Source organism: Prionailurus bengalensis, chromosome B3 (genome assembly GCF_016509475.1).
Source record: "Prionailurus bengalensis isolate Pbe53 chromosome B3, Fcat_Pben_1.1_paternal_pri, whole genome shotgun sequence".
Lineage (NCBI taxonomy): Eukaryota > Metazoa > Chordata > Mammalia > Carnivora > Felidae > Prionailurus > Prionailurus bengalensis.
Window position 1 is genome coordinate 20,454,201 of NC_057355.1, and position 22,413 is coordinate 20,476,613.

The window sequence follows — 22,413 nt, forward strand, 5'->3', positions numbered from 1 at the left end:
GATAATCTTAGACTGTAAGGTTCCCCCATGTCTCTTGGTCTTTATCCTCCCCGTCCTTCTTGTGGTTTTATTGGTGAGGAACAGTTTTGTTTGTCCTCTTAGAATTTCTTAATCTGGGTTTTGATGCTTGCTTCCCCACAGTGGTTACAATGTTTCTCTGCCCTCTATTTATTAATTGGTGATATAGCTAGAGCAGTTCTAATAGAAATATGTGAGCCACACATGTAAAATAAAATTTTTATTAGCCACATCAAGAAGTTAAACAGGTGAAGTGAAGTTAAGGGGTGTCTGGGTGGCTCAGTCTGTTGAGCATCTGACTCTTGATTTCAGCTCGGGTCATGATCTCACAGTTTGTGAGATCAAGCCCCATATCAGGCTCTGTGCTTACAGTGGGAAGCCTGCTTGGGATTCCCTCTCTCTCTCCTCTCCCCCGCTGCCCTTTACCCCACTCACACACGTGTGTGTGCATGCTCTTTCTCTTTCTCAAAATAAATAAATAGATAAAAACTTAAAAAAAAACAGATGAAGTTAATTTAACGTTTTATTTCATGCATATACCAAAAATATTATCATTTTAACTATGATAGTGCCTTCAGTTTCTCTTTCCTTGTCTTTCACAACCTTGACACTTTCAGTGAACACTGGTCATTTATTTTTTAGAATGTTTCAATTTGGGTTTATGCGATGATGTCTCATGATTTGATTGAGGTTGTGCGGTTTTGACAAGACTACCACAGACATAATGGCTTGTCTTTCTCAGTGGAGAAAGTGTCAGGAGAAAGTATGTCTGGCCTACTTCTTTTATTCTCTCTTCATTTATTAATTGGAATTCCTTTGTAAAGAAGAGTGCCCCTTCATTTATTTGTTTGATTATTTATCAGTATGCATTCACAGATAATTTATTCCATGGGTTACAATGTATTATTATTATTACTTATTTTGTTGCTCATATTGTTAACGCTTTGGCCATTGGAAGTCCTCTTTTGAGCACTTTTTATTTATTTATTTTTTAATTTTTTCTAACGTTTTATTTATTTTTGAGACAGGGAGAGACAGAGCATGAACAGGGGAGGGTCAGAGAGAGGGAGACACAGAATCTGAAACAGGCTCCAGGCTCTGAGCTGTCAGCCCAGAGCCCGACGCAGGGCTCGAACTCACGGACCGTGAGATCATGACCTGAGCCGAAGTCGGCCGCTTAACCGAATGAGCCACCCAGGCGCCCCACTTTTTATTTTTTTGGTACATGATTTATGTTGTATTTTCCCTACCCTAACCCTGGCTTCTCTCACTTATACAAGAAGACCTGATTCTTTTATTGGAGAATGGAATTTAGATACCTGGATCTGTATATCCAATTGGTACGGCAGTGGTTGTTCCTTTTAGCAGTCACAACTAGACAGACACATAGGTTAGTTTTTTCCCCATCCTTTTCAGTTGTGGTATTCATTTGAAATGGGTTTATTTATTTTTTGAGTTTATTTATTTTATTTAGAGCAAGTGAGGGGTGGGGGAGAGAGAGAGAAAGAAAGAGAAAGAGAGAATCCCAAGTAGGCTCTGTGCTCTCAGCACAGAGTCTGATGCAAGGCTCGATCCCACAAACCATGAGATCATGACCTGAGCCAAAACCAAGAGTCAGACCCTCAGCCGACTGAGCCACCCAGGCACCACATGGAATAGGTTTATTTGTTAACTCTGTGTATTCTATTTTGGGTCCCACCTCCATGACCATCCTTGTTGATTTTAATTATTTATTATTTTGGGGTATGTGAAACATTACTGTAGTTCAAAGCTGTACAAAAATACATGCTCAGGAGTGTTAATTCTTCCTCATTCCTACAACCCCAAACCCATTTTCTTTTCCTTCCCACCCCTTTCCCACTTAACCTTGTAAGGTAGTTCCTTTAGTTTCTGGTTTATCATTTCTATATTTCTTTTTCACAGAGGAGCAAGTACATGTGCATAATCTTACATTACCTTCTTTCTTACACGAAGGGTAGCATACTATAGATATTCTTGTACTTTGTTCACTTAAAGGTATGCCCTTGAAGTTGTTCCATATCAGTTCATAGAGATCACCATTTCTTATAGCTGCCAATACTCCCATTGTATGGATGTACCATAATTTTTTCATTTACTAGCCCATATATAGTCATTTAGGTGTTGCTGATACGTATTTGCAACAACAAACGTTGCTGCAATGAATGACCTTGTACATATGTCTATTCACATTATTGGAGGTGTATTGTAGAAGTAGAATCTCTGGGCCAAAAAGTAAGTGTTAGTTTTGTTAGGTATTGCCAAATTCCTTCCAGAAAGGCAGTACTAATTCCCATTAGAAATGTAAGAGAAAGTCCGTATCCTCACAGTCTTGTGAACAGACTGTGTTGTCATATGTTTTATATTTTTGCCAGTTTGATAGGTGAAAAATGGTATCTTGGAGTTATTTTAATATGCATTTCTCTGTGAGTGAGTTTGAACATTTTTTTTTCAAATATTTGAGGACCATTTTAATATTTTTGTGTGAAGTATTTTGTTTTCCTTTTTTAAAATGTTTCTTTTTTTCTGCATTTCTTTCTTTACATATTAGAGATATTGGCTCTTTGAGGTATATTTTGCAAATATTTTCTACCAGGCTGTACCTTGTCTTAAGACTGGCTATGGTGTTTTGTGTGTGTGTGTGTGTGTGTGTGTGTGTGTGTGTGTGTGTTTTGGTCATGTGGGCTTTTTTTATGTACCCAGGGTTATTTTATTTCCTGAGAACTTTTAGTTATGGTTAGGAAGCCTTTCCCTACACCAGCCTTAAAGAATTCACCTGAAGGGTGCCTGGGTGGCTTGACAGTTGAGTGTCTGACTCTTGTCATGTCATCATCATCCAGGGTTGTGGGATCGATCCCCATGTGGAACCTGCTTGAGATCTCCCCCACCCCCACCCCACTGCCCCTCTCCCCTACTCACATTCTCTCCCTTTAAAAAAAAAAAAACAACAGGAATTCATTTAAGTTTTCTTCTAGTACTTTATGGTTTTATTTTTTACATTTAGATCCATAATTCTTTTGGAGTTTATTCTTATGCACGATGAGATATAGATCTAATTTTATGTTTTTTCCTAAATGACTGCCCAGTTTTTCCAACACTATTAATAAGTGACATCCTTTATACCAGCGATTTGACAGGTTACCTTTCTCATATCCTAATTTACCATTATTTACTTTGAGCTCTATTTCTGGATTTTCCATTTTATTCCACTGGTCTATATGTCTAATCATGCACCAGTACCACACTTTTAATTATAGAAGCCTTGTAGTATGTCTTAATTAATTAAGAGCTCTTTAACTGATAGGGCCAGTTACCCCCTGGGAGTTTTTCTTTTGCAGTGTTTTGGTTTTTTTGTTTGTTGTTGTTGTTGTTTTAACCTGTTATTACAGTCAAATAAAAACATATTGTATGTGTTCTTATGTCTGGCTTTTTTTTTTTTTTTTTTTTTTTTAACATTTATTTATTTTTGAGACAGAGAGAGACAGAGCATGAATGGGGGGAGGGCCAGAGAGAGAGGGAGACACAGAATCTGAAGCAGGCTCCAGGCTCTGAGCTGTCGGCACAGAGCCCGATGCGGGGCTCGAACTCACGGACCGTGAGATCGTGACCTGAGTGAAGTCGGACGCTCAACCGACTGAGCCACCCAGGCGCCCCATGTCTGGCTTCTTTTGTTCAACATTGAACAACATTGTAAGATTCATCCATATTGGTTTGTATAGTTGTAGTTTATTCATTTCATGGCTATATAATATTACATTGAGTGAATGTTGTAAGCCCTTAGCAACTTCTGTTCTATTAGGCTGTCTTTATTGATAAGAATTCTTTGTGTATTCTGGATATGAACACTGTGTTGGATATATAGATACTAGCAGGTTATTTTTTATTTTTTGACAACAGATCAAGTTTATTAAACTCTTACGCGTCTGCAATTAATGTTACTTTAAAAACTCAGTTTTACATGAAAATAAGTGATGTTGCTCTTTGTTGTGTATGGGAAAAGTCCTAAGTTTACCTAAGTGGCTTGCATTAAAACTGATGTATTTACTCCATTTCTGTTGAACTTTGATCAGTTACTGTTGCCCAGTTCAGTGGTAAGATTTTTAGCCCGGAGATGCCTGATTTTACTAGAAACAAGAGGGAGTGCCCTGATGGAGTGTGCCTAAGGAAGTCTTAGCAGTTGAAACACAGCTTGTCACCTTTTTGCCTTAGACTTTTTGTGACTCGTTTAAAGCAGTTTGAGGGTTTAAGGTGAAGGAAGAAGGCTAATTTTAAAGAAATGTGACCTGTTGAATCTGCTAATTTGGTCTGTTTTTCATTGAGTGCTTTGTTGTGTATCATGTTTTCTCATATATCTTTAGAAACCAAAAAGATTTTTTAAAGTTTTTTTTATTTTGAACTAATGTTAGAGAAAAGCTTTAAAAATATTGGTTTGCTTATAATCCCTCATTCTATATGTTTTATATAACCATAGAACAGTTATCAAGGATAAGAAATTAATATTGATAAAATAATAAAATAATATTAACCAAACTGCAGACTGTACTCAACTATTGCCAGCTTTTCCTCTTTCTGTTTCAGGATTCCACATTGCATTTAGTTCTTGTTGGTGTCTTGGAATCTGCAACAGACTCTCAGTCTTCCCACTGTGTTTTATGACCTTTATATTTTTGAAGAGAATTGATTTATTATTTTGTAGAATGCCCCTCAATTTGCTTTGCCTGATATTTTCTTTTATTATATTTATGTATGTATGTATGTATGTATGTATGTATGTATGTATTTTAGAGCGCAGGAGCAGGGGACAGGGGCAGAGGGGCAGAGGGAGAGAGTGAATCTCTAGCAAGGCTTCATGCTCAATGCAGAGCCCAACAGGGTTCAATCCCACGACCCTGGGATCATGACCTGAGCTGAAATTAAGAGTTGGACACTCAGCCAACTGAGCTACCTAGGCACCCAATCTTTTTTTTTTTTTATCTTTATTCTTCTTATTTTTATTCTTCTTATTTTAAGAATGCTCCATACCCAAGGTGGGGCTTGCATTCACAACTCTGAGATCAAGAATTGCATGCTCTACTGACTGAGCCAGGCAGGCATCCCTGTCTGATATTTTCTTACCATTAGAATGAGATGATGCATTTTTGGCAAAACACTATAAAAATCTTGATGGGTCTTGGTGCATCATATCAAGTGGTTTATAATGTTGGTATGTATTATTGGTGATGTTTACCTTGATCACTAGGTTAGGGTGGTAATTCTCCACTTTGTAAAGTCACTATATATTTTTTTAATTGATAAATATTTTGGAGGAGGTAATTTGAGACTCTGCTAATCCTGCTGCTTCTCAAACTTTCACCCACTAAATTTAGCATCTATTGGTGGATCTCATCTGCAACAGTTTGTGGGGTTTGGCTGATGGTAATTTTTGTTTCCCTTTTTCCTTCCCCATTTGTTAATTGGAGTTCCGTTGTAAGGAGTGCTGTCTCTTTCTTTTTTATTTATTTGATTATATTGGTATAGGCTCAAGGATATCTGTTTTCTTCTATGGGTTAAAATTGAATAGTATCATTATTTACTTGGTTGCTCAAGTTATTCCAGCTTTGGCCATTAGAAGCTCCCTCAGATTGGTTCCTGTGTTCTTTTGACAAACTTACTTTTTTTTTTTTTTTTTGGCAGTCCTTTAATTTCTGGTATCACATGATATTCGAGGTTCATTTTATATTTTCACCCTGAAAGCAACCACTTCTCCAAGGATTCCTGATTTCTTTTATTAGAGAATCATATTTAGAAATTTAGATCTTCATGATGGTGGCTGTGCTCATTGCAGTGGAGGTTTTTGTTTCGTTGCTTCCAGGCTCTTTCAGCAGCTAGAGCTAGGAAATAGATGTATGTATAGTAATCTGTGCATATGTACGTGACTCTTTCTGTACCTGTGTGTATAGATGTCTAAAACCAAGGGTTTGTCCTGATACTTCAGATTCCAGTCTTATTTATAACCTTCCTCCTTTTCTTATTTATAACTTTTTTTCCCAGCAGTAGAAATCCAGCTTTCATTATCTACAGTGTATTTGCTTCTTGGTTTACTTCTGATATACATACAAAATAGTTTCAAACTTATACCCATACCTCCAGGAGAAAGACTAACTAGGCTACAGAATTTCTATACAATTCTTTTTGTCTTTGGCTTTACAGCATTCAGTCAGGATACTGTTTTAAAACTACAGTTTCTTACTTGTGTTTTCTCCTTGGCTTTCTTCATGTGATCACATTATTCATTTATAATACAGTTAGATTCATACTTGTTATTATTTGTATTCCATTTTGGATAATTTCCCATATCTCCATATCTGTGTTTTAATGTGTGTGTGTTTTGTTTTGTTTTGATATGCAAGGGTGTGTGTATATATATGTATATATTTACATACATATAGATATATATTTATAGAAAGAATACTGTGGTTCTGAGAGTCAGAGTTACACAAAAAGATACACTTAGAAATATCACTCCATAGTCCTCCCTGCCACTTCAGTCCCTTTCCCCTTTCTACCTGAAAAGAATTCGAAGTCTTTTTATCCATCTTCAGGCCATTAGAAAATGTCTACCTAAAAATAGTTTTATTTTTGATAACTGGAAAGCACTCACAGTTTTCTAGCGTGTCTGTAACTGTCCCAGATGAGAAAGTGTCATTTTTAATGTGCATATAATGGTAACTTAGTTAAGTTGATATCCTTTCACATTAATCTTAGGACAGACAGGGCAAAGATTTATTTGTAAACTTATATTTTACGGAGACCTCCAACTTTGATCAACCAAAAAATTCCATTTATACTTTATGTCTTCTAGCTGTTAACGTTTTCTAATCATATCTATCATCATTTGTCCCCTAAGTTGCCAACCAAAGAGTGGACAAAATAAAGTATTTGAAAATTTAACTCTTGTTGAGTATAGTTGGGTGTTAGCTACTAAATTTTCTTCCTTTCTATGGAGACTGTCATCCAGCTGTCATCCAACTCAACATCTATTGAGAGACCGCACTCTTACTTTGATCATTATTTGAATTCTTAAGCTTAGTGAATTCTTAACTTGTATTTGAGAAGTTTGTTGAATCCCTGAGTGTCTCCAAGACCTCTCTTCATTTGGCTTTAGATTTGTCTCTTTTACTACTTGAAGGACATTTTTTACTACTTCTTGGACATCTCTATTTTGAGAGTTCACATGACAGCCCTTCAGATTAATCCAAATGCTTATTTTCCCTATTTTTTAACACATACTCTAGTCTTTTTCTTTGTATTTCATTTGTATATCAGTGATCACAGTTGAAATTAAATACTTAATTGATAAGGCCAAGGAGGTCAGCGGTCATCTATCTGTTTTATTCGTTAAAACTTAGGTTGTATTTTTTAAGTTCCTGGCTCAGCCTGATCTCAGTAGATGATCTTGCTTTTTATTTTGGGTGGAAAATAACTCAAAACAAAACAAAAACACTTTGGAGAGCAGAAGAATTTAGAAATAATTCAGTGTAGCAGCTCTGTTCACAGAAGGACTCCAGAGAAAGCACCTTCCTTTACTACTTGATTTTCCTAATGGAGGACAGCAAGTTGTCAAGAGTGTTCAGCTGCCTCATTTAAGAGATAGTACTGACTAAACTAGTCTAGGTATATATTTAATATTTAAAGGTCATAGCTTCCATTTTTATATTTTGTTTTGGTGTATTCTCCGAGCAATAAATGATGTTTTGTGTTAGTTTATTGGTTTTCCTCTATCCTCATTGGCTGTTCCTTTGGTCCCCGCCCCCCCCCCCCCCCCCCCCCCCCAAATACTTGTAGTCCACAGGGTCATCTTAGTCCTTGCGTAATTGGATCTTTTCTCTTGGTTTCAACACTACTTTGTTGATTACTTCTAGATCCTTATCTACTCGCGATCTCAGTCTTGATCTTCAGCCCTGTATATTTAGCTTCCTATTGCCTATATCTCTGCTTCAGTATTTCCACAGGCACCTTCCATTTAGGATGTCTAACACTGAATTTATAATCTTTTCTTCTTCCTGCTTTTCCACTCAGCTGTCCATCTAAAGATGCCAGTTGGCCATCTTTAGCTTCTCCCTCTTTACACCTTAACTTTCTAACTGGTCTCCTTACCTCAAATCCATCTTCCACAGCCTTCAGAATGAATTTGGGCTATGTCATGTGATTGCCTGAAATTTCTTAGTGTTTTCCCACTGAGCTTAGAGTCCTTAGCATTATATTACAAGGCCTATTGTAAAGGAACTTTTGCAACTTCTCTTTTTAACCCTTTCCTCATCCACACATCGTACAACTCAGCCATCCCACAGCCAACTTTATGTGCAGCATTAACAACCTTGCTGATGTGATGTTTCTTCTGAAACTTGTCTCCCCAGTTTTTTTTTTTTTCCTGATCATTCTCCAAGCTTGAACTTGACCATGTTTTCTCAGGGACTCCTATCTCTGATCTTCACAGCAGGCAGAATCTTCATTCTCTTCTACACCATGTATGTAGTATTAGAAACTTTCTCCTTGAGCCCGTTAGAGAGGAAGAGGGACCTATTTTTGGCCTCCACACCACTTGCATATCTGATAAATATTTGTTGAATGAATGAATGAATGAATGAATGGGTTGCTTTTAAAATTACAGCTATAGCAGTAAAATTTAACTGACTATAAATCCTGCTATGTGTCTAGATAATGTTAAGGAGTAAGATTTTTCCTTCGTTTGTAGAATAGTTGCCTTATTTATTGTTTTGGATTTGGTTTTCTCCCAGTTATAGGTTCATCTTGTTTTGTCAGTTTTTGTGTCCTCCTGTCTATTCCCCATTTAATCTGTAATCATCCCTAAAGGACAGCAAAACTGCCTAGAATGGGGATCTGAAGTTTTGGCAGGAAGCCCTTTAGAGTTGGTGATCTGAGTAGTGTCTTTGCCAGCTGGATCTTAGAACAAAGAAACCAAACAAACTCTTGGCAAATTCTGAAATGCAGCTTTTTGCTTCTTCAGAAATTGTGATTCTAGTCAGTTGATACTGACTTAGAAATGTACTCATAACTCAGAATCCAGTAGTCACAATTTGCAGTCACTCCTGATGTCTTCAGTACTCCACTAATAATTGAATTTGCGGCAAGTTTGAAATTGGAATTATAATTGGACTACAATTAGAATTATAGTCCAATAGAATTTTGGAGGTAGAAAGAACCTTTTACTTGAGATAATTTCATCCAGTTCTTTAATTTTATAGGTAAGGAAAACTGAGGTCACCTATCCAGTATGGCAGATTTGGGCTCTGATCTCAGTATTTCTCATCTAGTTCATTTTCCGTGTAACAGCATCTTTCCAGGTTACTAGGGAATAATAGTGCTGGTATTGTGCTTAAAGTAGTAACACTTTTTCTTTGGTCTCCTAAAGCCCAGGGAATGAGACTGTAGATTTCTCAGAAGATCCATGTCCAAGTTATGCAGCTTTGCATTGTTTTTAATAAGAAACGAGAAGCAACTTTACAATAAGGATGTTGAGTTTAATCATCATGTATTTGTATAGGTAATAGATGAACTTGATAAAACACTACAGAAGGGGTCATAGTGAAAACGTAAGGTACTCTTAGGTATTCTAACAAAAGAAACCTTCTGTCCCCCTTTTTCTAAAGCATCACAATTCTGTTATTAGTGAACTTTTTTTTTCTTTTAGTAGCGCTTACAAAAATAGTGTTTAATAGGGGTGCCTGGGTGGCAGAGTGGGTTAAGCATCTGACTCTTGATTTGGGCTCAGTCATGATCCCAGAGTCCTGGGATTGAGCCCTGTGTCAGGCTTCCTGTTGAGTGTGGAGCCTGGTTAATTAAGATTTTCTCTCCCTCTCTCTCTCTGCCCCTTCCCCACTTGTGCATCTGTGTGCACGCATGCACTCTTTCTGTCTCAAAAAAAAAAACCAACAGCACGAAAGTCGTGTTTATTCGTATAAAAACTGTTTCATATCACTTTTAGCCTTCAATTTTGAGTGATTCACTGTAAGACCCCCCCCACGCCCACTTTATTATTATTTTTGAACACAGTAAAGTCAAAAGAATTTTGCCATGGATACTTGAATCCTGACAAATAAGAGTCTTCCATTATATTTGACTATATTTGCATTATCAAACCCATTCATTCATCTATTCTCTTCTCTATTCATGGAGAACTCCTTGTAAGGTCTACCTGGTAATGTAAACAAACATGGATAGAATTTGGCTGCTTCTGCCACTGAAGGAAACCAAAGGCTAGAGAGTGGAGAGGAGAGGACATGCTTCGTGATTTAAACTAGGACTACGTTTTGTTGTTGTTTTGTGGTTTAAGTGGTAGGATTGGCAAGGCATAATAACTCATTCATATTGTGGATTAAATTGGTTTGATGTGCTGGTCAAGAGCCTGACTAATCACCTTTTTTAAATGTCTCAATCTCTATTGCATACGTCTCCCTTGTGATAAATCAAGCTAATAAGGCTATGTTTGGCTTTAACAGAGAATGAGCAATTACTACCCTTTTTTGGGAAGCCATTGAGTTAGTTGAGATGTGTACTTTTCTAATCCCTCTGAAGAAATATTCATTTTGATTGGAATGCCAGACAGTTGTTGTAGGATTTTTAGTTTTTCCCTTATCTGAACAAAATTAATTTCTCTTACTGCAGTTTTCTTCAGGCTTGTACAGTAAGACCTTACCAACAGATCCCTTACCAACAGTTGAATAACTACTTTTTATAATTAACAATAAAACAAAATAATTTCCTTAAATATTACTTGGTTTCCTAAAACAAAGTTAATAAAGATATTTGAAGTTTCCAAGGGGATTTGGTGAATGTGGTTTAAAATACACTGGCAGTTTATTCTGATTGGGAATAAAGAAAGGAAAGCAAAAAGATACAATACCTAATGAAAAATGTTCTTCCTAATCCCTTCACTTTGAAGATGATCAGTGTTAACACTTTGTGTCTTTTCAGCCTCCTTTACTACTCATGTTTAAAATTAGAATAACAATATATGTTGTTTCATAACCTCCTTAACATTAACCCTTGTTAACCCTCCTTGTTTAACCCTCCTTAACATTAAATGAATTCCTTGTTTGATTAATACTCTTTTGAAAAATGGAAAACTTGTGGTGATTAAAATCATATGGAGGATGATAAGCTGCTTCATACCAAAGAATATGTTATCAAGGTACTTGTCTGTTGTCAGATCACTTTCCCTTTGCACTGATATGAAAGGGATTGAAAAGGCAGTTGAAGCAATGCTGCTGGTTAAAGTGGATTGAGAATAGATGAGTTTAGAGCCATGCAAGCAGTTCTCATTTTTAATAAGTCAGCTAAGATTGGACAAACTGGCAATTATTGCAGATATATTTATCATGTATATTTCAGTAGGACTCTCGATGTTTAGCAGAATTACTCATATCATCGTTACTTCACATTGATGGAGGAATTTTTTTAAATACATTAAATCCTGGTCAATTTTTGTGAAAAAACAAAACAGCTTTGTTTCTAGCAGAGTTTCATTAAAGGGAGGTTTTGCTGCATTTGATTGGAAGATTGAAACAAAACTCTGGTAAGGTTGGTAGTTCTTATCTACGGGAGTGAACAGAGAGATCCTTTCTCCCTCTTTTTTCATCTGGCAGGAAAGTTAATCTAGTTGCTTTGAATTTAGGGAAACAGGCTTTCCTTAAAGGGATTCATTTTCTAAAGTGGCATTAATCTTCAATTAAAGATGTTGTGGGAAAGGAGAAATGGGTCCATGGTACCTTGATGGGCATATTCTCACGATGCTAAATGACAGCAGTGTGATAGAAGACGGATCTCACTTGTGAAATCAGCATTTCTAACAGTGATTAGCAGTGATCAGCATTTCTACCTGTGATGTTCTGAGAATGTCATGCTCAGCATTTTCTCCTTTTACCCAGCTTTTTGTTAATTCTGGAAAGGACTTTGTTAAAAAAAAAAAAAGTTTGTAAATATAATATATTTTTAGTAACCCCAGTTCCATAAAATGGTAACATTAAAAGAGACTGAATTATTTAAGCCTCTAAGAGCAATTAACCCAATTTCTAAGAAATTTTTTTTTAATTCTTTAGTGCTAATGCCTTGAATAGTAACTTATTTCCTGCTTTACTAAGAGGTTCTTGACAGGAGGTGAGCCTGAGCTACACTATGGTTTGAGTAGTACCTGGATTGAAGGTGTGTTGTTTTAATTTAATGGTGATTCTTGGGGATACTTTGTAGTTAATTTGTTTTTTTGTTTTGTGTGACCACGATACATATACTAGAAAAAACTTTTTTTTTTTTCTTTTTACTTAAGGGTTATAACCAGAGCTTGAAAAGATAATTCTGTAGCAAAACTGAAACTAGGTGGTGCAGTAGTGTTTAACTATGTGATATTAAAGCAACCAATGTCCAAACGTATCTAATGGTCTTATCTAGTTTCCGGTAACATGTATATTTATACTTACTGAGTTAAAAAGTATTAGACTTTTCCTTCCTTTGCACAGTTACACTGCGCAATGCTTTTTAATGTTTTATGTGTCATCAGATATTTTAAAATAGTACTATTCCAACTTCTATTCTTTTCTATCTGATGTTAAGTATAAAGTTACTACAGAATTAGCTTGAATGCCAGTTTGAGCTGACATGAAATGAATGTAGAGCAGCATCTGTCCAAATTAAGTTAAAAACAAAGGAAGTTCCTGTGTGTAGTTTCCTGTCTCTTACAACAAAAACAAAAAGCAAACAAAAGCCTTCCATAATTATTAAACTCATTTCAGAATATCTAATATTAACAGCATGAATTTTGGTATTTCAGTATGCGAATTGTTTGCTGGATTATCTCACTTTATTAAAGACATTTTCTTAACAGAGAAATGATTTGTTTTTCTTTTCCTTTTTCAGAACACAGCAATGGAGGAAACAGCTATATGGGAACAACACACAGTGACGCTTCACAGGGTAAGTTTTCTGTTGCAGTAAATAATCTGTGTATAACTCAGGATACTGGCAGCTTTGGAAAACAATAGAGGAAAGCCAGATGTCAGGAAGTCAGAAGAAAGGGGAAAAAACTTTTCTATATTCCTTTGTTTAAAATTAGAGTTGCAATAAATTCTTTATTAAGGTTAGAGGTGAACGTGATTACTTTTTCATATATCCTTTTGGTGATTATTTGTATATTTGGTTTATTTTATTCCTGACTTGAGAAAGTAAGTGATTTATTTTTAAAAATTTGAATCATCAGATAAAACACATTGCATGTTGATATAAACTGTAAACTCCTTCAGACTTTCTGAATATATGTGCAGGTATTATAGAGTTAAAATCAAAACAGATTGTGTGAGTAATAAAACCTTAAAAGATATTTTTGATTTGAAACATGTAGATCCAAGCTATTGTTTAAGCAGTTGCAGATGGACAGAGAGCAAATAGCAGTAAGCTGGGTAAGATTAAGAGCTTTGGGGCCCCCTGGGTGGCTCAGTCAGTTGAGTATCTTTGATTTTGGTCATGATCCCAGGGTCATGGGATTGAGCTCCACATCAGGCTCTACGTTGAGCATGGAACCTCCTTGGGATTCTCTTTCTCCCTCCTCCCTTGCACTGGTGCATGTGCACTCTCTCTTTCCCAAATTAAAAAAACTGAGGGGGGCACCTGGGTAGCCCAGTCCATTGAGCATCTGACTCTAGGTTTCAGCTCAGGTCATGATTTCAAGGTTTCTTGAGTTTGAGCCCCCTGTCGGGCTCTGTGCTGCCAGCATGAAGCCTGTTTGGGATTCTCTCTCTCTCTCTCTCTCTCTCTCTCTCTCTCTCTCTCTCTCTCTCTCTCCCCCCTCCCCCCCCTTTCTCTCCCTCTCCCTCCCTCCCTCCCTCTCTGCCCTTCCCTCACTTGGGCTGTCTCTGTCTCAAAATAAATAAACTTAAAAAAAGAAAATGAAAAAGAGCTTTGTGTCTGAAGTGAGACTGCTCTGAATTTGAATCCTAGTTCCTTCCTCTTTTCTTTTAGGAAGGAGTAAGTGATCTAATAACCCCCTGCTGGAGCCTGGGTTTTCATAGGTTTAAAATGGGGCTAATGGGACCTATTTATGCTTACCATGAAGGAAGTGCCTTCCATAATTCTCCCCAGTCCTGCTTTGAAAAGAGCTAACTCTTCAGAATGAATAGAAAGAGATTAGAGAATATTTAAATACTTCACACTACTGTTTCTACCAGCTGTATCCATTACTAGGAAAATAGAAAGGGGTATGTAAATTAAGTTCCTGAACTCTGCCCCTGATTATCTTGTATGTGTTTGAATCTGAACATAATAGATAATGGGTAAATTAATTATTAAAAAACAGTGATTTCAGATAAGATATGGTTGACTTTTTTTTTATGTCTCCCTAAGTGGTAGAAGAGATCATTTAAGTAACAATAACCTTAACTTTTAATTGTTAAGGCTGAAATATGGCCACTCTGTTTGAAACGTGCTATTAGGTAGCATTTTTAAATCAGATTAAACATGTTATAAAATAACTTCATACCTTAAAAGTGTTTGGTTGTGATATAATTTTGTATTACGTATTTTATTTTATCACATTACATTTTCTTAACACCTTTATTGCTTTTATTGGTATAATTTGCATATAGTAAAATTTATCCTCTGTGTACAGTTCTCTGTTTGATAAATTCGTATAGTCATGTAAGCACCAGCACAACCAAAATACGGAACTGTCCCATCACCTGAAACTTTTCTCTTGTACCCATTTGTCATCAACTTTGTTCCCTTACCCCGGCACTTACCAGTAGCCACTGGTGTGTTTTTTTTCCATATAGTCAGGTAAATGATTTCATACAATATATAGTCTTCTAAGACTAGCTTCTTATACTCTCAGCGCTTACTTCTTATACTCTCAGCCTGATGCATTTGTGATTTCTCCATGACGTTGCTTGTATCAGTAGTTTCTCTTGTTGCCATTATTTTTAGTTCCTTATTGCTTCAGTATTATTCCATTGTATGGATGTAGAATTATTTGGATATTTTGCAGTTTTTTGTGGTTATAATTCTGCATAGTGTACAGGTTTTTGTATGAACATAACTTTTCATTTCTCTTGGGTAAATATTTAGGAATGGGCTTGCTCTGAGTCTTATGGTAAGTGAACATTTATAAGAAACCACCAAATGGTCTGTACAATTTTGCATCTCCATTGGCTGTGTATAAGAGTTCTGTTGCTTTTGTATCCTTATCAACACTTGATATTATCAGGGTTTTTTTGCCCCCCTAACTTTAGCCCTTCTAATAGTTGTGTAGTGTGTTTGTCATTGTGGTTTTAGTTTGCATTTCTCTAAAGACTAAGGACATTAAGGTCTGTATGCTTGTCATCCATATATCTTCTTTGGTAAAATATATTTAAATCCTTTGCCCACTTTTAATAGGGTTGTTTGTTTTCTTAATATTGAGGTATTATGGGGGTTTTTGTTTGTTTTTGTATTGGTTGCAGTAAAATACACATAAAATTACCATCCATTCAAGTTCTTTGCCCATTTTTTAATTGGGTTATTTGTTTTTTGTTGTTGAGTTTTAGGAATTCTTTATATGTTCTGAATATTATTAGCTCCTTAGCAGATATATCACTTGTAAATATTTTTTCTCATTCCAGGAATTGCCTTTCCCTCTGTTGATTGTGTCCTTTGGTGCACTGAGGTTGTTACTGAGTTTTGAGAGTTATTTATATATTCAGGGTACAAGTTATTTATCAGATATTGTTTTGCACATATTTTTCCCAGTCTACAACTTGCTTTTTTCCTTCTCTTAATAGTGTGTTTTGCAGAGCATAAGTTTTAAATTTTGATAAAAGTCCAGTTTGTTAGTTTTTACTTTTATGAATCATGCTTTTGAGATGTTTTTGCTAAGCCCAGGGTCACAGGATTTTTTCTGGATGTTTTGAGTTAAATTTTGTGTATGTTATCACATGTGGGCAGAGGATTTTTTTTTTTTTAATACAGATGTCCACAAACTTTTGGGCCATTGTTTATGAAAAGATTTTCCTTTCTTCATGAAATGCTTTCTACCTTTGTCAAAAATAGGTCTTTCCCTAGTCTGTTCTGTAGATCCTGTGTGTCTATCCCATCTGCCAGTCACTTCTGCATTTGTTATTATAGATTTATATTAGGTGTAGGAATCAGGTAGTGTGAATCCTCCACATTTATTTTTTTTAATTGTTTTGACTATTTTAGTTCTCTTGCTTTTCTACACAAATTTTAGAGTAAGTTTGTCAAATAAAAAAATCTGAGATTTTTATTACATTATAGATTAATTCAGGGAGAACTGACAATACTGAGTCTTCCAAACTTTGAACATGATGTATTTTTCCATTCTTTTATTTTCTTATTACTGTTTTATAGTGTTCGGCATGCAGATCTTACACACATTTTGCTAGGTTTTTAGTTAAGTACATTTCATGTTTCCTGAATCTATTGTAAATGGTATTTTTTTCATTTAAATTTTTGATTGTTCATATGTAGAAATACTATTGATTTTTTTTTTTTAATAAATGAACTTACAACTTTTCTATGTAGTCATGGCATCTGTGAATAGAGGCAGTTTTATTTCTTCCTTTTGGTCTGATCTGTATGCAGTTTCTTTTTCTTGCTTTATTGCACCAGCTAGGATTTCCAAGATATTATGGTGAGCAGACCTCCTTGCCTTGTTCCTAATTTTAGATTAAAATATTCTGTCTTTCACCATTAAGTATGATGTTAACTGTCAAGTTATTGTATATGCTGTTTATCAGGTTAAGGTCAGCAAAGAGCTAAACACAGGGCTAGAACTCATGAATCGTGAGATCACGACCTGAGTCAAAGTCAGACGCTTAACCAAGTGAGCTACCAAGGTGCCCCGCCAGTACTTTGTTTTTACAAGTAGTGCCTGAGGTTAGGAAATGAGTATTCTTACTAGTTTGTTGGTATAATCATTGTCTTGCTTTTTGAATACTCAACAGTTTTGCATTCCCAAGATAAATTCTATTTGGTTGTGATTTATTTTCCATCTTATATATCAATAGGTTGATTTGCTAGACTTTTCTCTTATATTGTTTTTCTCTAGTTTTAGTATCAGGGAAAGCTACTAGCCTCAAAACCAGCTGTTGGAAAGTATTTCTTCCTATTGTGTTTTCTGGTAGAGTTCTTGTACAGTTGATGTTATTTCTTACTTAAATGCTTGATAGAATTTAGAATTCACCAGTGTAGCCATCTGCTCCAGGAGGGATTTTTGTGTGTGTTGTGGGGGGGGCGGGGGGGGGGGGAAGGCTTTTAACTTTAAATTCAGTTTCTTTAATTTTATATAGGATTATTCAAGTTACATATCTCTTTATTAGTTTTTTGGGTAACTTTGGTAATTTGTATGTTTCAAAGTATTTGTCCCTTTCATCTAAGTTGTCAAATTTATGGATATAAAATGGTTAATATTCCCTTATTTTAATGTTGTAGGATCTGTAATAATGTCCCTTTTTTCATTCTGATATTGGTAATTTATGTCTTTTATTTCCTGGTCAATCTAGCTAGTGATTGAACAGTCTTATTGATCTTTTAAAAAACCAGATTTTGTTTTCATCAATACTCTTTATTTTTTGTTTCATTGATTTCTGCTCTTATTTTAATATTTCCTTTCTTTTGCTTACATTGGGTTTAAATTGCTGTTCCTTATATAATTTCTTTAGGTAGAAGCTAGATCACTCAAAACCGTAGAGATAATTTGGCATTATCACATGTTTGTTTTTTCCTCATACCTTTTAAGTGTAAATAAAAGAAGACACAAATCAGCTAAGTTTGTTTCTCCTTTCTGCTGCTTTGCTTGGTTTTGTTAGGTTTTCAGATGTGGGGAAATGCTAAGTCATTTTACTACAGATCTGTATTTCATTAGCTCAGGTAAAGTAGGAAAAGATCTTGAATATTGAGAAAACAGAATCCAGTTTTCTAAGTGTGTTAGAAGTATCATACCAACTCGTGGTAGGTGTAATAATCAGGCAGGTCTGAGTTTTCTATTTAGAAGATGAGTGTAGTTCTGTTCTGTAGATGATCTCTTCTCATACTTCAGTTTTCTTTTGCTATGAGAAAGGTACCAGCCCAGGCGCCTGGGTAGCTCATTCAGTTGAGCATCCAACTTCAGCTCAGGTCATGATCTCACAGCTTGTGAGTTCGAGCCCCATGTTGGGCTCTGTGCTGACAGCTCAGAGCCTGGAGCCCGCTTCTGCTTCTATGTCTCCCTCTCTCTCTGCCCCTAACCCACTCGCATTCTGTCTCTGTCTCTCTCAAAAATAAATAAACATTAAAAAAAAAAAAAGGTACCAGCCCAGAAAAATGTCATCAGAAGATACATAGAGATGAGTTTATAATTAATAATTCTTTGGTTTTAAACATGTTCACTGTTAAGCTGGGAACATAGACCTGTGTTGCTTCTGGGCCTCATCACAGAGACTATGACAGAATGGAAGTCTTCAAAGACCATCCCTCTAGGAATTGTTTTTTTGTTTTTTGTTTTCAGGAATTGTTTTTTGAAGGTTTTTAAAATTAGCCCTGTCAGTGCAAATTGAGACATATATGCCAAAGCATAATTCAGTTGACTTCATTCTCTGAGGCCACAGAACAGTACTTTCAAATCTGACAGTCTTTTGGTGTTCTGAGTTGATCCAGAGTAGTAAGATTTAAACTATTTTAGAGCATTATCAGCACAATGTATTTTGAAGTGCTGGATGATAAGTAAACATTTTACATGTTGTAGACCATAAGTTTGTCACAGCTACTCAACTCTACAGTTGTATTGCAGAAGCAACCACAGACAGTAGGTAAACAAGTGGGTATGGCTATATTTCAGTAAAACTTTATTTACTTATTATTTCGGCCTGGAGGCTATAGTTTGCTGACAACTGACTTAGAGCAGTGGCTCTCCAGGTTTATTATAAAGAGAAGTCAACTTGTTCATCCCCCAGTGAACAGAGGTTCTGATTCATTTGGTTTGGAATGGGGCCCCTAATACGCGTTTTTAAAATGTTCCAGTTTGAAATGGAGGACCATGGCCTCTGGCGTCATATTTTTTTTTTAGTGGGTTTTTTTTTTCATTAATGTTTGTTTATTTTTGAGAGTGGCGGGGAGGGACAGCGAGAGAGAGGGACAGGGTCTGAAGCAATCTCTGTGCTGACAACAGAGAGCATGATGTGGGGCTTAAACTCATGAACCTTGAGATCATGACCTGAGCCAGCATCAGACACTTAACCAACTGAGCCACCCAGGCAGTCCTGGCATTGCATTTTTAAGAAGCATTGACAGAAGAAGGAGAAAGTCACTCTCCTTGAGGTGAGCTCATGGGTTTTTGTCAATCGTGATGAGTAAAGAAGATAATTTGAGGCTGTATGCTTTCGGCAATAACTTGTAGTATAGATACTGAGTATTGCCAAATACGGTCAAATCATATTCTTTGACATCTGACAGTCAGTGATAAGAAAGGTGGAAGTAACTTCTTTTGAAAGAATAAAATTACTGTGGACTAAAACTCTTAAAGTTTTCTCCTATTTATTGTCAAGAATAATATATGATGTGCTTCCATATTGTCTCATCTGTTTGTGTTCTCAGAGGAAACTTTCTTCACCTTAGAATGCTAGAAACCACTGAAATCCTATTTAATATTCAAGGCTAAGTAATTTTTTGGTATTTCTCTCTATTGTAAGCATAGAGAACAAAAACAGGCAGAACTCCTTGCCTCATGGATTCTGGTCTCCCCATTGAGCCTCAGTGACAGATGAATATATTCCTTTGGTTGGTTGTTGTCTATCCCTTCTCCTACTGCATTATAATTTTCTTAAGGCTAGGAAATCTTAATCAATTTCCTATCCCTTTGGTGCTTGGTACTTGGTTATGCCCAATAAAACTTAATTCCCTAGAAGGCCAGCCTGTTCAATAAAGTCACTCTTAGGGAAAGTCTGTGTAGCAGCATTGTCCAGTAGCAATACAATGCAAATGCAGACCACATCTGTAGTTTAAAACTTTTTAGTCTTCACATTAAAAAATGTAAAATACAGGTGAAGTTAAAATATTTTATACACATTGAGTTAAATAAGATTATAAAATTTTGTTTAAAATGTCATTTTCTATATGTACTCAATATTCAAAACTTGGTAAGCTTTTCTCATTCTGACTCTTACACAACCAATGTACATTTTGCAATTTCAGCACAATTTCAGGTAAGACTAACCACGTTTTAAGTGCTCACTCATGATGTGTCTAATGGCTGTCATTGGGAAGTGCAGGTCTGTAGCTTGAGATGCTAATGGCATTCAGAGGGTCCTGTGTTCCACCCCTCTTGCCACCGTGACCCACCTACACTTTCTTTAGCTTCAGATGTTCTCTCTTAGAAAATGCATATGTATTTTTATGATCCTTTGAACAATTAAGCAAATTCTTATTTAGGAATTTAAAGGAATGAGTTGGTCATCTTTTTTATTTTCTTAGAAAGCATTATTTAAAGATTATCTGAGTATTTGTATATTAAAGAATTAAGGGTAAAAGTTAAAAGAAAGGAACCTAGTTAGGAGATATTCTAAGGGTGAGCAGTCAAATGTGTCAGCTAGTGAGGTGACTGAATAAGAAGTAAATTTGGAACAAGGTGCCAAGACAGTACTGTGGGGGGAAATATAGTCTTTCTAATACATGCTACACTGATACATGCTACACTATGGATAAATGTTGAAAACGTTATACTAAGTGAAGGAAGCCAGTCAAAGGACCATATATTGTATAATTCCGTTTATAAGAAATGGTCAGAACAGGTAAATAGAACATAGACTAGTGGTTGCTTAAGGATTGGGGACATAGAGGGATGATGGCTATAAAGAGGTAAGGAATTTGTTTTTAGGGTGATGAAAATGTTGCCAAATTAATTGTGATGGTTGTACACCTCTGAATACATAAAAACATTGAATTGTACATTTTAAAGAGTGAATTTTATGTTATGTGACTTATATCTCATTTAACTTGTCCCAAGTTGAGCAGGTGGCAGGGGGAGGGGGGAGAAATCCTTCATATCTGGTAAGTAGCGCCAAATTGGTATAAGATGGGTATAAAGTAAGCATTTACACTGATGTAAACATGTAAACTAAGGTAGGCTTGTTTTAGCTGATTGAAGGCCATTGTTTACCTTGGTAGAGTGCATTGTAAGTGTTTTGAACTCTTCATTTTAACATTCTGTGAAGAAGGTGTTCATAGCACACAAAGTAAACTGTCAGATAGGTCTTGTGAAATGCTGCATAAAAGCTATAACTTGAGCCCAGGTCATTGGACTTAGCATGTAATGCTTTTTCCATTTATATGTCAAATTAATTTTAAATTTAAAAAATGTGTATGGAATGTAATTTCTGAAATTCAGAACTCCTATAATTCTGTCACATAAGCTACCTATACATGCAATAAATAAAAAGAAGTAAGTTTGGTAAGGAAGCAGCCCAAGTTTGGGTCTTCTTGTTTTTTGGTGTTTTTGTTTGTTTTTTGGTGTTTTTTTTAAGAGTAGAACATAGGTGGCGAGGTCAGTTTTGTGGAGAAAATGACAGTTTTGGAGAAGAGCAGTTGGAGGTGTCCTGTAAGAAGCTGGGAGTAAGAAAATAGAATAGGAATTAGAAATGGAAGCTACAGATTGAGAATCAGAATTGTTAGAGAGTGTGAGAATAAATGGGGACACATACACACACAATTTGAGTAGCCAGGGGACTGTTTAAGGACACAAAGATAAAAAGGAACCAACCTAACAGTCAAGATAATTTAAGCAACATTCTGAGAACTACCAAGATAGGTAGAAAAACTGCTTTAAGGGTCTTTTTGATCTCTCTTTTTTAAAGCTTAATTAATTAATTTATTTATTGAGATTGAGAAAGAGATAGAGAACATGAGCAGCGGGGGAGGGAGAGAGGGAGAGAGACAGAGAGGCAGAATCCCAAGCAGGCTCCATGCTGTCAGTGTGGAGCCCTGACATGGGTATTGATCTCATGAATGGTGAGATCATGACCTGAGCTGAAATCAAGAATCAGACACTTAACTAGCTGAGCCATCCAGGCACCCCAGCACTAACTAATTTTGAACAGGCCTTTAAAACCTCATAGAATCAAAGTGTATCAGAGTTAATAGAATCCTAATCTCTTTTAAGTGAGGGAACTCAAGTCCACAGAGGTCCTACATAAAGTCATAATCTGAAAGTAGTAGAGGCACACATAGGACCCCCGACCTTCTGCCTTCATTTGTAAAATGAAGTTGAATCAAATGATTGCTGAGAATCTATTTGGTTTTAAAATTCTGTGATCCCAATGTCCATTGGGAAAACAATTAGAATAGGTTTCATAGAATTTTTTTTGTTAT

The 22,413-nt window shown here is 36.0% G+C and overlaps 1 protein-coding gene across 22 annotated transcripts in view; it reads left to right on the forward strand.

The window, feature by feature from the left end:
• TJP1 (tight junction protein 1) overlaps positions 1 to 22,413 on the forward strand; it is a 255,296-nt gene that overhangs the window by 160,244 nt on the left and 72,639 nt on the right. For all 22 annotated transcript variants that reach the window (XM_043554817.1, XM_043554818.1, XM_043554819.1 and 19 more), the window contains one exon: positions 12,946 to 13,002. In XM_043554817.1, the coding sequence (XP_043410752.1) occupies positions 12,946 to 13,002 (57 nt within the window). The remainder of the gene's footprint in view (positions 1 to 12,945; positions 13,003 to 22,413) is intronic.